This window comes from Salvelinus alpinus, chromosome 7 (assembly GCF_045679555.1).
Source record: "Salvelinus alpinus chromosome 7, SLU_Salpinus.1, whole genome shotgun sequence".
In the NCBI taxonomy this organism is placed as follows: Eukaryota; Metazoa; Chordata; class Actinopteri; order Salmoniformes; family Salmonidae; genus Salvelinus; species Salvelinus alpinus.
This window is the reverse complement of record NC_092092.1, coordinates 30449740-30463230: the sequence shown is the minus strand read 5'-3', so window position 1 is coordinate 30463230 and position 13491 is coordinate 30449740. Positions and strand designations below refer to the sequence as shown.

Sequence of the window (13491 nt, the reverse complement as noted above, 5' to 3'; positions counted from 1 at the left end):
GCCCGGCCACTTGAGCAATCGGGGGAGAAGGGCCTTGGTCAGGGAGGTGACCAAGAACCTGATTGTCACTCTGACAGAGCTCTAGAGTTCCTCTGCGAAGATGGGAGAACCTTCCAGAAGGACAACCATCACTGCAGCACTCCACCAATCAGGCCGTTATGGTAGAGTGGCCAGACGGAAGCCACTCCTCAGTAAAAGGCACATGACAGCCTGTAGTTTGGCAAAACTAACCTAAAGACTCACAAACCACAAGAAACAAGAATCTCTGGTCTGATGAAACCAAGATTGAACTCTTTGGCCTGAATGTCAAGCATCACTTCTGGAGTGAACCTGGCACCATCCCTACGGTGAAGCATGGCGGTGGCAGCATCCTGCTGTGGGGATGTTTTTCAGCAGCAGGGACCAGGAGACTAGTCAGGATCGAGGCAAAGATGAACAGAGCAAAGTACAGAGAGATCCTTGATGAAAACCTGCTCCAGAGTGCTCAGGACCTCAGACTGGGGGCGAAGGTTCACCTTCCAACAGGACAACGACCCTAAGCACACAGCCAAGACAACGCAGGAGTGGCTTCGGGACAAGTCTCTGAATGTCCTTGAGTGGCCCAGCCAGAGCCCAGACTTGAACCCGATCGAACATCTCTGGAGAGACCTGAAATTAACTGTGCAGCGACGTTCCCCATCCAGCCTGACAGAGCTTGAGAGGATCTGCAGAAAAGAATGGGAGAAACTTCCCAAATACAGGTGTGCCAAGCTTGTAGCTTCATTCCCAAGAAAACTCAAGGCTGTAATCGCTGCTAAAGGTGCTTCAAGAAAGTACTGAGCAAAGGGTCTGAATACTTATGTAAATGTGATATTTCAATTTATAACAATTTCTAAAAACATGTTTTTGGTTTGTGATTATGGGGTGTTGTGTGTAGGTTGAGGTTGCCTTTTTTTTTTTATAAAAAAATTGAACTGGCTGTAACGTAACAAAATGTGGAAAAAGTCAAGGGGTCTGAATACTTTCTGAAGGCACTGTATGAGAGGAGGGAGGTATAGATAGATGGGGGGATTGATTAAGAGACAGATGGGGGGCCACACACAGAGAGAGAGAAGGGGGACCCCTCTTCAGTCTGGCACAATAGGGAAACCTCTCACTGTGAGCACCTCTTTGTCTGGTGCTCCCCTGGTAAATGGTTTCCTGAGGGGGAATGGCAGGCTTTATGGTGAGGGTCCTGGGCTAGGCTGAGGGGGAGGGGGAGGGAAGGCTGTATGGTGAGGGTCCTGGGCTAGGCTGAGGGGGAATGGCAGGCTGTATGGTGAGGGTCCTGGGCTAGGCTGAGGGGGAATGGCAGGCTGTATGGTGAGGGTCCTGGGCTAGGCTGAGAGGGAGGGAAGGCTGTATGGTGAGGGTCCTGGGCTAGGCTGAGAGGGAGGGAAGGCTGTATGGTGAGGGTCCTGGGCTAGGCGGAGGAGGAATGGCAGGCTGTATGGTGAGGGTCCTGGGCTAGGCCGAGGGGGAATGGCAGGCTGTATGGTGAGGGTCCTGGGCTAGGCCGAGGGGGAATGGCAGGCTGTATGGTGAGGGTCCTGGGCTAGGATGAGAGGGAGGGAAGGCTGTAAAAGAATATCTGCATACCACATTCACCACACAGACATAATGAGTCTGGCCACTCTGCCAGACTGAACTACAGTACATGTGCTCTAAACACACTGTGTTATGAGGCTGCCCTGTGCCAGATACTTGTACCAGATATTGCTCTTTATGGCTCTAAGAGGGGGTGAGAATGGAGGCAGAGGAGAGAGAGATGCTGCTCCAGTTTATGAGAGGCTTGATATACTGATGTTTATGATACTGCCCTACGGTCAACACTGAAACAAAGATGGTGCGGCCCTCTCCTGCATTAGACATATGATGCTGGACTACTAAAACCCCTTCTCTGCGTTTTATACAACTCTGTACGCGTTGACCTCTCTCCACTACTGTACTGCACCAGTGTTATTGTGATAGAATGGCAGGGTGGGGTGGAATTGTTTCATATAGATTCTAGAATCTAGACGATGCCAGTGAGTTCCGTCCACTCACGCCCACCACATCCAGAGAGAGCAACACAATACTGTTATTATCTCCTCTACCCTGCTCTGTTGTCAGCCTGGCTTCCTGGACAATCACTGTTTTGTTGCTATGCTCCTGCCCTGCCTGCGTCCGAGCCCAGAAATACTGCCTGTTTATTCCTGAATTTACCATTTGTCTGGCCGTAACACAGCCCCGAGAGCATGTGACTAGCTTGTATCACTAGATTCGCTACCAATCATGTGCTGTATTTACAGTGGGCTAGAAAGGAGTGGACACTGGTCCATTTGTTTGACTAAACTGTTGTTGGCCAATGCTCTCTGGGATATGAACACTTTAAGCAGCTGTCTTAAGGATATGAGTATGAGGAACCAACTGTGAATGCGTTTTGGATCGGTGCCATCGTGTACTTTTTAGGAGCCTATAACACTTTATAACCTACCAGTATAGAAACCTTCTTGGCCAGGCCTCCCTTGCAAGACACATTATTAATCTCAGTGGGACTTCTTGATCAAAGTAAAAATACCCTTTTTTAGCAATTTGTTTGTGTATCTGTTCTTATCCATCTTCTGTCTCTTCTCCGATGGCTCTGAAAGTAGCTGAATATAGTATATTAAAGTGCAGTTGGCAGAGCAGAGAGCAGCACCCCGATGCTGTAGGAATGTAGCCTGCACGGGTGTCAGAGAGAATTCCACATATGTCTTCCGTTCAGAGCGGTGCTTTGATGTGACCTGGCTAGTGGTGAAGAGGCTAAAGACCCTCAGCGCCTCCTCTCCTGCTCCAGAAGTGCCTCATGGCTGAATGGGCCTGCTGCTGGCTCACTGTATGGCAACTTGGATAAATATTCTGCTAATATTTGGAATGGAGGACTCAAGATTTATGTTCAGAGGACATGAGGTTGCATAGTACTCAAGGCTAGCCTGGTGTCTCACTCACTGATGTACCATGGCTTTGAATTTTCCGTTAAGGATATGTAGACTTTTTTTTTAACAACGTCTGGTTCCCTCTGCTATGATCGGTGTTCATTTTATTTAAATTAACAAGGCAAGTCAGTTAAGAACACATTTTTATTTACAATGACGGCTTACCGTGGAACAGTGGGTGAACTGCCTTGTTCAGGGGCAGAACGACAGATTTTTACCTTGTCAGCTCGGGGATTCGATCTCGCAACCTTTCGGTTACTGGCCCCATGCTCTAACCACTAGGCTACCTGCCGCCCCTTAATGTTGGTGTCCGCTCACCTTTCGTCATTATTTTCTGTAGATATGATTGATAAGATATAAATTGACAGCATTAATTTGTAAACATTAATTAAAGACGTATTATACCTTTTCCCACACTGCATTTTGTTACAGAGGTTAAAGTGTTGCAGAATGTTCTGAAGTAAGAAGGAGCCGTGAAAGGGTTTAGCTTCATCTCATATCCTCAGTCTATACATCCTAACCAGCCAGTTAACTTGCAGAGGACCAAACACAACTGTGAGATGGGCTGCCTGCTGGGTTATGTGCAGCCTATGAACTTTTAAACTGAACCTTCAGTTTAAACCTCATCGCTCTTTCTGTTTGGCGGGATCCACCCTGACACTTCTCCTCTTTTCATTCCCCCTCCCTCTTTCATGATCTCTCTTACTCCTCCCTTTCTGTTCTCTCTCTCTCTTTCGCTCCCTCTTTCTCTCTCGCTCGCTCTCACTTTCTCTCTCTCTCTGTAAAGCCTGTGTGGTCTTAACTCTTGATGTGAGTGGTACTTAGCTCATACAGGATGTGGTCCTCTCACTCCTACCCTTCTTTCTACTATTACCCCCCTCTCTCTATCTGTCTCCTAGTACTACGTGGTGTCATACAGTGATAGTGTGGTTTCTCTGTGGTCTAACTGGTGTGTTATCTCTCTCCTCAGTACTCTAGGGGAAGCCTGGGCGCAGCTGAAGAAGAGTTTGACTGAAGAGGCTGAGGTTCACCTCAAGTTCTCCTCTAAGGTACTGTATTGCACTGGACTGTATTCTTTACACAAAGAAAACACTTCACATTTTGGGAATTATTTTCCACATGACTTCAATTCACAGTACAGCCTATTTAACATTGTGTCCCGTGGTTTTGTAACACTTAATTGAGGCCTATTTACTCTCTGGCCCCTTGCTGCGAAGTACACATGTATGATTGGTTTGTCTTGGGAGCGAGAGAGGGGGGGGGGGGATATTGTGTGTGTGTGAGAGAAAGAGAGGTTCCAGCCAGGAGCCCAGCTGGACTGAGGAAAACAACGTCAGTGTTTCAATTCTCTGGAGACAGACAGACACACACAGATGTGCTGTATTTAGTACAGCTTGAGGTTTAGGGGGGAGTATGAGAGATGGAAGCAAAGAGTGAGAGAATGAGCAGAGTTTTATCTAGGAAAGGGGGGGGTGAGAAAATGAGCAGATTTGAATACATTCTTCATGCACCTCCTATCTCTTCAATAGCTATTTATTATCCTTAAATCTGTGTCCTATTCAATCAGGTTTCTGCAGTAATTTAATAATGTTTCCTCCTGCATTGTGCATTTCATAATTTACTGATTTGCCCGTATAATTTCTATAAACTGTTTATGGGTAGGAGTCTGTCTCCCAACCGTAAATAATCTCCTGGTCCTAAGCAGACACTCTTCAGTAGAATCAAAGCTGCTCACAAATCAAACTCTACATTGACCTACTTTTGTGTTTTAGAGAGACACATTTGTGACCATAACTCATTGACAGCTCTGTCAGATAAACACGTTTTATGGGTAAAAGGGGCTTTTGTAAATAGCTGTCCCTTAGCCACTAAGGATATGAGATACAGGCATAGAAAAACAAGACAAAAACAACACAACTGTCAACACAATATATCATTATTATAGGAAAGGCCATGGCCAGCTGTTTTTACTAGCCACATGACTTAAACAGGAAAACCCCCAGGTAATGTTATAGGCCTTCCTAACAGTTGTCTCCAATGAGGTCTGCATGTATTGTTCTTGAACTCTTTCAGCTCCAGAGTGAGGTGGAGAAGCCTCTGTTGACTTTCAGAGATAACTTTAAGAAGGACATGAAGCGGTTCGACCATCACGTCGCAGAACTACGGAAACATCTGGTCGGACGGCACACAGCCGTGGAGAAGGTACGCATCCTGACGCAACGAGGCGCAACAAACACATACACATGCAGGCACACACACATACACACACACACAAATCTACGTTTACATTTTTGTCATTTGGCAGACGGTCTTATGCAGAGCTACTTACATTAGTTAAACAAAAGTTGACGCAATAATAACCGTCCTTGCACTTTGCAGCTGTAGAACTTCAGGAATCTTCTCACATGAGATTAAAATTCCACAACTTGTCCCTAAGTAGAGGACCATTTCCTGTCACACACACACACACACACACACACACACACACACACAAACACTACCTCTTTGTGCTTCTATAAATAATGATTGGACCGATCCCTGTAGCTACCATAGACTTGTCAACTCCTCACCATCAGTTATTTAGACATTCATAATGCATGGCTAATAGCAAGTAGTAGCCTACCGCAGGGTAGGCAACCCTGTTCCTGGAGTGATTTTGTTCCATGAAGGCAATGACGTCCAACTGAGCTAAATTCAACACACCTGGTCTTCCAGGTTGGTTAAATCAAAAACATGAAGTGCCTGCAGCACTCCAGAACCAGGGTTGCCTACACCTGGCCTACTGAAATACCCTCCGGTATGTCCCCATTCGCTTTGTTATAAGCGTTCTGAACAGGTTATAACAATGTTATGACAGCCTTTATAACATCTGAATGCATCTCTAGGCTTGTAAAGCTCTAGCGGACAGACAGAAGGACCTGGAGGTGAAGAGTCAGCAGCTATAAGCATTCATAACAGCTTTTATAACATCTTAATATATTTCTGTAGGCCCGTAAGGCTCTAGCGGACAGACAGAAGGACCTGGAGGTGAAAACGCAGCAGATGGAGATCAAACTAAGCAACAAGATCGAGGAGGACATCAAGAAGGCCCGGCGGAAGTCCACACAAGCAGGTCAGAGTCCAGGTCAAAGGTCAAACCAAAGGTCATCAGTCACTGTGGGATTAGCCAGTGGGGTCAAAGACTCACATGTTTGTTATAACTGATAGGGGTGTCATTAATTACGTCCCCTTCTGGGTGTCTGAGTATTTTATCTGTACAGATTACAGGTTCTTATAGTACAAATCTTACCAAGTGAGACTAAGATGTAGCTAGCTAACACCTAACTTTAAACAAAAAGTTGTTTATGACTTGCTTAACAGACACTCTAAACTATATACAAACAGTCGTCATGACTGTGCGGTCAGTGTTATGTCCAATGGCATGTTGCCGTGGAGACAGAGTAAACATGCAGAATAGCAAACATAGCAATAAACAAGAAGAAAAGGAAGGTTCCTATAAGGAAGCTCTTAAAGCTGGCATTGGTGCAATGAAACAGAAAGGTGTCTTGAGGCTTAATCTCATCCCTCAGGGGCATGTTTAAGGGCCTCCTTTTTTGACTATCAGATGGAGATGGCACTGCAAACCATGTGTTTTAATCTATCTGTACAGTAGACATTTAACTGTGTATGAGTCACTGGTTTATCAGCAGTTTCACTGAGACTGGGGGGGGGGGGTCTGTGGAACGACATGGAGAACAGAAACGCAGTGTAGTGCATCTCTAGGCCTGTAGACAGGCGTGGGTGTGGGGGGTTATCTCTCTCCATGCTTCCCTCTGGAGGCTAACCTTCAGGGAGGGAGGGAGGGAGGGAGGGAGAATGCTGTAGACAACATGTAGTTATACGGTTAGAGATTTGGAAAAGTAACTGTTGAGAATAAACAGATGACCTCATCCGGAGAGTGACATCATGGCTGGACCATACACTCACATCCTGGCTCGCCAGATACTCGCAGTGAGAGGTGGATGAACACACACACTCTCGCACAAACTTGCTCACACTCGCGCACACACGCGCTCACACACCACACACACTCACACCTCCTCTTTGCTTGCGTAGTCTGTGTGAAAAGCAGCAGCAGTTGTTTGTGACGATGGTGATGGTGGTGTGTGTGCCAGCTATGACAGTCGTGTGAAGGAGGCAGAGAGGACAGAGAGAGAGCGCCAACACACAACACAACGCATCTGCTTAGCCTTTAGCAAGGCTACATTCTCAGTCCCAGTCCCCATAGATATGTTCTCTACCCCTGACTAAAGGCAATTCATTAAACACAATGTACTGTGCCTCTCCAAATACATACTATTAATTACGAAGTCTTAAGGGAAGTAAACACAGCGTGGGATAATAGGTTTGAACATGCACGTTAGGATGATCTCAATGTCTACATTCAGGCAATAACTGATGAAGCAGAGAAGTTTGGAGAGAAGGGAAGGGAGAGAAGGGAAGGGATTGACCATCACTGTCTTGGGTTAGTCACACATCATTGTAATTTTAGAGGCATCGCTCTGATTTTATTTTATGAGTAGGGTATGTTAGGCTACATACATGTTCTTGTCGGTATGTATTACACTGTAATCAGAATGTATCAGACTGAACTGTGTATTATTCATATTGCATCTGATGATGTGTTAGGAAGAGTAGCTGCTGCTTCAGGGGCTAATGGGGATCCTAATAAACTACAAACAAATAAAACACTATCTAAGACTGAAATCGGATATAGATCCATTTATAGCAGGTTGTACTGCAACGTGAGCCTTAGTTATCGTTTTTTTGTTGGCGCTAAGGTTCAAGGAGAAGAAGGAAGAGGGGCGTTCTCTTTTGTAAGTTCATATGTAGACTGGGGCTCCCCCTGCTGGATAAGTTATTGAACATGCATCATAAACCCAGAAGAGAGAAAGGTGCCAGCCAGTGTCCAAAGTATAGATAGGTTTGTCTAAACATAATTTTTGTCTCTACCAGGAGATGACCTGATGCGCTGTGTCGACCTTTACAACCAGTCCCAGTCCAAATGGTTTGAGGAGATGGTGACCACAAGCCTGGTGAGACTCATCTGTAGTTCATATTCTCCTTTGGATTTCCTCCTTTTATTAAAAGTGACTCTGTATGTAACTTATTGCTTTGGTAGCCTGGGTGCTAGTCTGTTTCTACTCCAGCCATCTCCAAAAACGGTGAGGCTGGCTATCGAGGCGTTGGTTTTAACGACAGAAAGGAGGAATCTGAATCATGTCTTGTAAAACCCCGTTCCCTTCAATCCATTCTGTCCATCAGGAGTTGGAGAGGCTGGAGGTAGAGAGGGTGGAGATGATACGACAGCATCTGTGTCAGTACACCACCTTGCGGCATGAGACGGACATGTTTAACCAGAGTGTAAGTCAAGCACCACCTCGTAGTACCTCTAGAGGGCACTAAATGCCTTGTTTGTTTTTTTCACACACAAACATACAGGGTATTGATTGTTTTTCCACCTGCCCCTGCAGACGATGGAGCCAGTGGATCAGCTGTTACAGAGTGTGGACCCAGCTAAAGACCGAGAGCTCTGGGTCCAGGAGCATAAGACAGGAGACATCAGGCCTGTGGACATTGAGATATAACACACCTGGTTCCCAGGGGTCACACACGTGGATCCACAAGCATCAATCTATACTAGGGCTTCAAGACCTTAGCCCCTTTACTAAAGTCAACTTTGAGATATTATGGACATCCCGAGAAATGAGAATAAGTCATGAGAGAGAGAGAGAGAGACTTGATGCCCTTGAGTATTCTATATGTATGGTAGACAGACAGTGTTCATTATGACCTAGAGGACTACTATAGGGAAGACAGGTGTGTATATGGGCCAAACTCAGGTGAGGGGAATGTATTACCAACATAAACAAACGGCATGGCTATTTTGACATGTACGTAATCTATGGTCTACAGTACAAGCCTGTGGGACTGAGGCTGTGTGAGCTATAACCCCAAACAAATTCTGTAAATGGTTGGCCAACTGAAATACTGACGCAAAGGTTAATTATGAAATTTAACAGCTACTGCTGCTTTTATGTAATAACCGTACATCATATGCATTCCAATTTATAGATTATATTTTATCTGCGCCACTAAATTGAAACTAAAGTGAGGTGAACAAAAGGTTTTTAAGGTGAATATTGATTCTGCAAACGTATATCAAATGGGTCGTTTGGAAGAGACCTTGACACAAATTGAACAGATCTACAATGTATTGTGACGTTTTCCTTACTGTTGAATTGATCAACATTTGAATTATAGTCTCTAAGGGGGCAGTACAACTGGGATGCTGTTACAAGGGAATGTGCTTTTGTAAATACAAGATGAATATACTGTATGTAAGATAATGGGGTGTAGAAGTAAAACATCTAGAGAATGAAGGATGTAAAATAGTGGAATCTGCAGTAAAACAGATGATATATATATATATACATTACACAGGAGTGATGGTACAGATAATATATTAAAGTGATATTACACAATGATTATTTTTCTACTAAATGAAATGACGACAACGTTGTTTCAGAGACGTGCTAACTGGGTGTAGATCCTCAACTGAAGTTGAAATGGTTACAGTATATCATGATCCCGTTTCTCTCCTGTAAGTATTACGTACATGTTACTACTGTTCCATGCACACGCATACATGTTGTACAGACTTTTCCATTTATTGTTTGTTTGGTGCAACAAGAGCCTTGAACGTTCCAAGGATTCTGCATATGGACATAACTGCTGAATGTTTGGCATTAATGTCTTTGCATTGATATGGTAAATATATAGATATACATTTTATGTTACATCTATCTCTGGTAGTTCCTTTCTGCTGTTTTTTATTTGACAATAGAACCAGGTGATTTTTGTAGGTGTTTGTGTTTCTGGCAAATTATCTTGAGGGTACAAGAAGACATTTAAGGAATGAAAAAAGGTTTTATTTCTTAACACATTTTTACATTCAACAATAAAATGCTTTGGACAAGTAATGTAAAAAATGTTTTGGCAGTGATATATATGTCTGCACATTTATATAATGGTAAACTTTGATATAGCATCTTTGTCCAAAATTCTGGGAACAGTGTATTTGGATAGTCCATCTGTAGATGCTCTACAGACGGTCGTACTATCAACAAACCATCTGTTGATAAGCAATTGCTTGCTAAGGTTACGGTTAGGTTTGGAATAAGGGTTAAGGTTAGTTAGTAGATGGTTTGTTGAAGTGTTACTGATAGTCTGGAGCATCTACAGATGGACTAGCCAAATAAAGTGTTACTGAAATTCTTACTCGACATGCAAGCGGGTATAACCTCAGATGCCAGTGGAAGACTTGCGATACAAATGCAGATTTCAGGTAAGGATATTGCCCCCTAGTTGTAAAAGGTCATGCACATTACTGCTATATAACTTTACTTGGTCAAACTCTTTGGATGAGCAAGTAGAATGAGAGTCAAAAGTGAACACAAATTTTCCTTTAACTTCTCTATGTAGGTATTTAAACTGTCTATCAATGTCTTTATAACCAAGCATCAATTTTATATTTTTTTACAGAACATTTGAGCTGTAGAATATAAATGTGATGAAGTTTTTAATAAGAGTGGTTTTGGTTATCATCAGTATTATGAACTGAATCACAAACAAATACCTAGGATGGATTAAATCATACGAATTAAATCAAAAGGACAACAATCTCATTAACATTAGAATTGTTGTTATACAGTTGAAGTCGGAAGTTTGCATATACCTAGGTTGGCGTTATTAAAACTCGTTTTTCAACCACTCCACAAATTTCTTGTTACAAACTATAGTTTTGGCAAGTCGGTTAGGACATCTACTTTGTGCATGACACAAGTAATTTTTCCAACAATTGTTTACAGAGATTATTTCACTTATAATTAATTCACTGTATCACAATTCCAGTGGGTCAGAAGTTTACATACACTAACTTGACTGTGCCTTTAAACGGCTTGGACAATTCCAGAAAATTATGTCATGGCTTTAGAAGCTTCTGAAAGGCCAATTTACATCATTTGAGTCAATTGGAGGTGTACCTGTGGATGTATTACAAGGCCTACCTTCAAACTCCGTGCCTCTTTGCTTGACATCATGGGAAAATCAAAAGAAATCAGCCAAGACCTCAGAAACAAATTGTAGACCTCCACAAGTCTGGTTCATCCTTGGGAGCAATTTCCAAACGCCTGAAGGTACCACATTCATCTGTACAAACAATAGTACGCAAGTATAAACACCATGGGACCACGCAGCTGTCATATCGCTCAGGAAGGAGATGTGTTCTGTCTCCTAGAGATGAACGTACTTTGGTGCAAAACGTGCAAATCAATCCCAGAACAACAGCAAAGGACCTTGTGAAGATGCTGGAGGAAACAGGTACAAAATGATCTATGTCCACAGTAAAATTAGTCCTATATCGACATAACCTGAAAGGCCGCTCAGCAAGGAAGAAGCCACTGCTCCAAAACTGCCATAAAAAAGCCAGGCTATGGTTTGCAACTGCACATGGGGACAAAGATCGTACTTTTTGGAGAAATGTTCTCTGGTCTGACGAAACAAAAATAGAACTGTTTGGCCAAAATGACCATCGTTATGTTTGGAGGAAAAAGGGGAAGGCTTGCAAGCCGAAGAACACCATCCAAACTGTGAAGCACGGGGTTGGCAGCATCATGTTGTGGGGGTGCTTCGCTGCAGGAGGGACTGGTGCACTTCACAAAATAGATGGCATCATGAGGGAGGACAATTAGGTGGATATATTGAAGCAACATCTCAAGACATCAGTCAGGAAGTTAAAATTTGGTTGCAAATTGGTCTTCCAAATGGACAATGACTCCAAGCATACTTCCAAAGTTGTGCAAAATGGCTTCAGGACAACAAAGTCAAGGTATTGGAGTGGCCATCACAAAGCCCTGACCTCAATCCAATGCTACCAAATACTAATTGAGAGTGTGTAAACTTCTGACCCACTGGGAATATGATGAAAGAAATTAAAGCTGAAATAAATATTTCTCTCTGCTATTGTTCTGACATTTCACATTCTTAAAATTAAAGGGGTGATCCCCCTAGGTCAGTTAGACCTAAGACAGGGAATTTTTACTAGGATTAAATGTTAGGAATTGTGAAAAACGAAGATTAAATGTATTTGGCTAAGGTGTATGTAAACTTCCGACTTCAACTGTATGTATTGTATACCACAAAATCCAGAAAAAAATATTGCTTTGAAATGTCTGGCACTGCATGTATGTAGGAAAATTGGTTTGGACTTAAAAGTAAAAACATACAAATGTAGGATCTTAATTTGAGAATTGTCCTGCACCGCAGGAAACAAAAACTTGTAGTTTTATTTGAATTTTAAAAAGTCTTCTAAAGTTTAATTTCCACTTTGAAATGTCAGATGTAATTTGCCCAAATGAAAAATGTATCAACCCCTTCAAAAATGGCCATTAATTATAATCCACATTTCCTGCTGTAGCAAACTGGCTCAAATTAAGATCCTACATATATAAGACAGTACATGTTTCTTTGCTCCCACTGGAATGTTTGGTACATCCAACTGACTCCCTCCCTAGGTGCTAGTCTATCATGAGTTTCTTCAGGGAGTTGAGATAAGCTGGGATGAGGGAGCTGACCGAGTCATTGTCGTCGTTGATGATCTTCTCACTTCTACCCTCTGACCCCACGGAACTGGGTGACCTCACGATCCCCCCGGGGTACGGCGTGCTGTAACCCTGGAAACATGCAAGAGGACGAAACATCAGATCAACGTTATGATTACTTACTTGACTAACAACTCAACACAATACATAGAATGTCTTTAAATTTAAAGCACAGATGTGACCCACAGTTTCAGTACAGACAACATTAATGATGATTTGACTATCTTGAATTCAAGTTAATGCGGTAAGGTTGTAGGACTTACAGACGAGTATCCCTTGCTGAAGCTACCGCGGTTCTTGGTCCTGATCTTGGTGAGGGCTGACTCAGCGATGTCTGCCCTTTCTTCAGCATCGTCCAACTCATGTACTGTCTTCCTGTACTTAGCGAGGTTCATGTTGGCCTGCTCCTCCTGTAGGAAAGGTGCAAGTCATGTTGTAAAGACAAAATATGGAGTCTAGAGAACAGAATGAGAGAGACTGACTGAGAGAAAGCAAGAGGAGGGGAAAAGGGAGAGAGAGCGAGAGAAACGGATGGACAGACAGGCAAACAGACAGACGAGCCTTACCGTCTCCTCTACTTGTCTCTTGTAGGCCTTCATCTTGTTCTGGAGTCTCTCCACAAGTTCCTGCATGCGGTGTTGGTTCTTCTGGTCCTCCTCGGACTGGAACAGCAGCTCCTTCAGACGACGCTCGTTCTTACGCAGCGTCTTCACCGTCTCAGCGTGACGCTTCTGCTCCGAGTCCAGCTCCAACTCCAGCTCCTTTACCTAGAGCCAGACACATGGTCAGTCTAGGAAAATATACATTTTGATGCC

The 13491-nt window shown here is 43.5% G+C and overlaps 2 protein-coding genes across 4 annotated transcripts in view; one reads left to right on the top strand and one right to left on the bottom strand.

The window, feature by feature from the left end:
* The window catches only part of LOC139580780 (growth arrest-specific protein 7-like), a 57350-nt gene extending 47344 nt beyond the window's left edge, over positions 1-10006 (top strand). Inside the window, exons 9-14 of the mRNA XM_071409785.1 lie at positions 3946-4024; positions 5049-5177; positions 5964-6087; positions 7971-8050; positions 8280-8378; positions 8489-10006. Coding sequence (XP_071265886.1) covers positions 3946-4024; positions 5049-5177; positions 5964-6087; positions 7971-8050; positions 8280-8378; positions 8489-8602 — 625 coding nt within the window. The 3' untranslated portion in view covers positions 8603-10006. The remainder of the gene's footprint in view (positions 1-3945; positions 4025-5048; positions 5178-5963; positions 6088-7970; positions 8051-8279; positions 8379-8488) is intronic.
* The window catches only part of LOC139580779 (myosin-16-like), a 65897-nt gene continuing 62330 nt past the window's right edge, over positions 9925-13491 (bottom strand). For all 3 annotated transcript variants that reach the window (XM_071409782.1, XM_071409783.1, XM_071409784.1), the window contains 3 exons: positions 13243-13443; positions 12940-13086; positions 9925-12748 (listed from right to left, as the gene is read on the bottom strand). In XM_071409782.1, the coding sequence (XP_071265883.1) occupies positions 12593-12748; positions 12940-13086; positions 13243-13443 (504 nt within the window). In that variant the 3' untranslated portion in view covers positions 9925-12592. The remainder of the gene's footprint in view (positions 12749-12939; positions 13087-13242; positions 13444-13491) is intronic.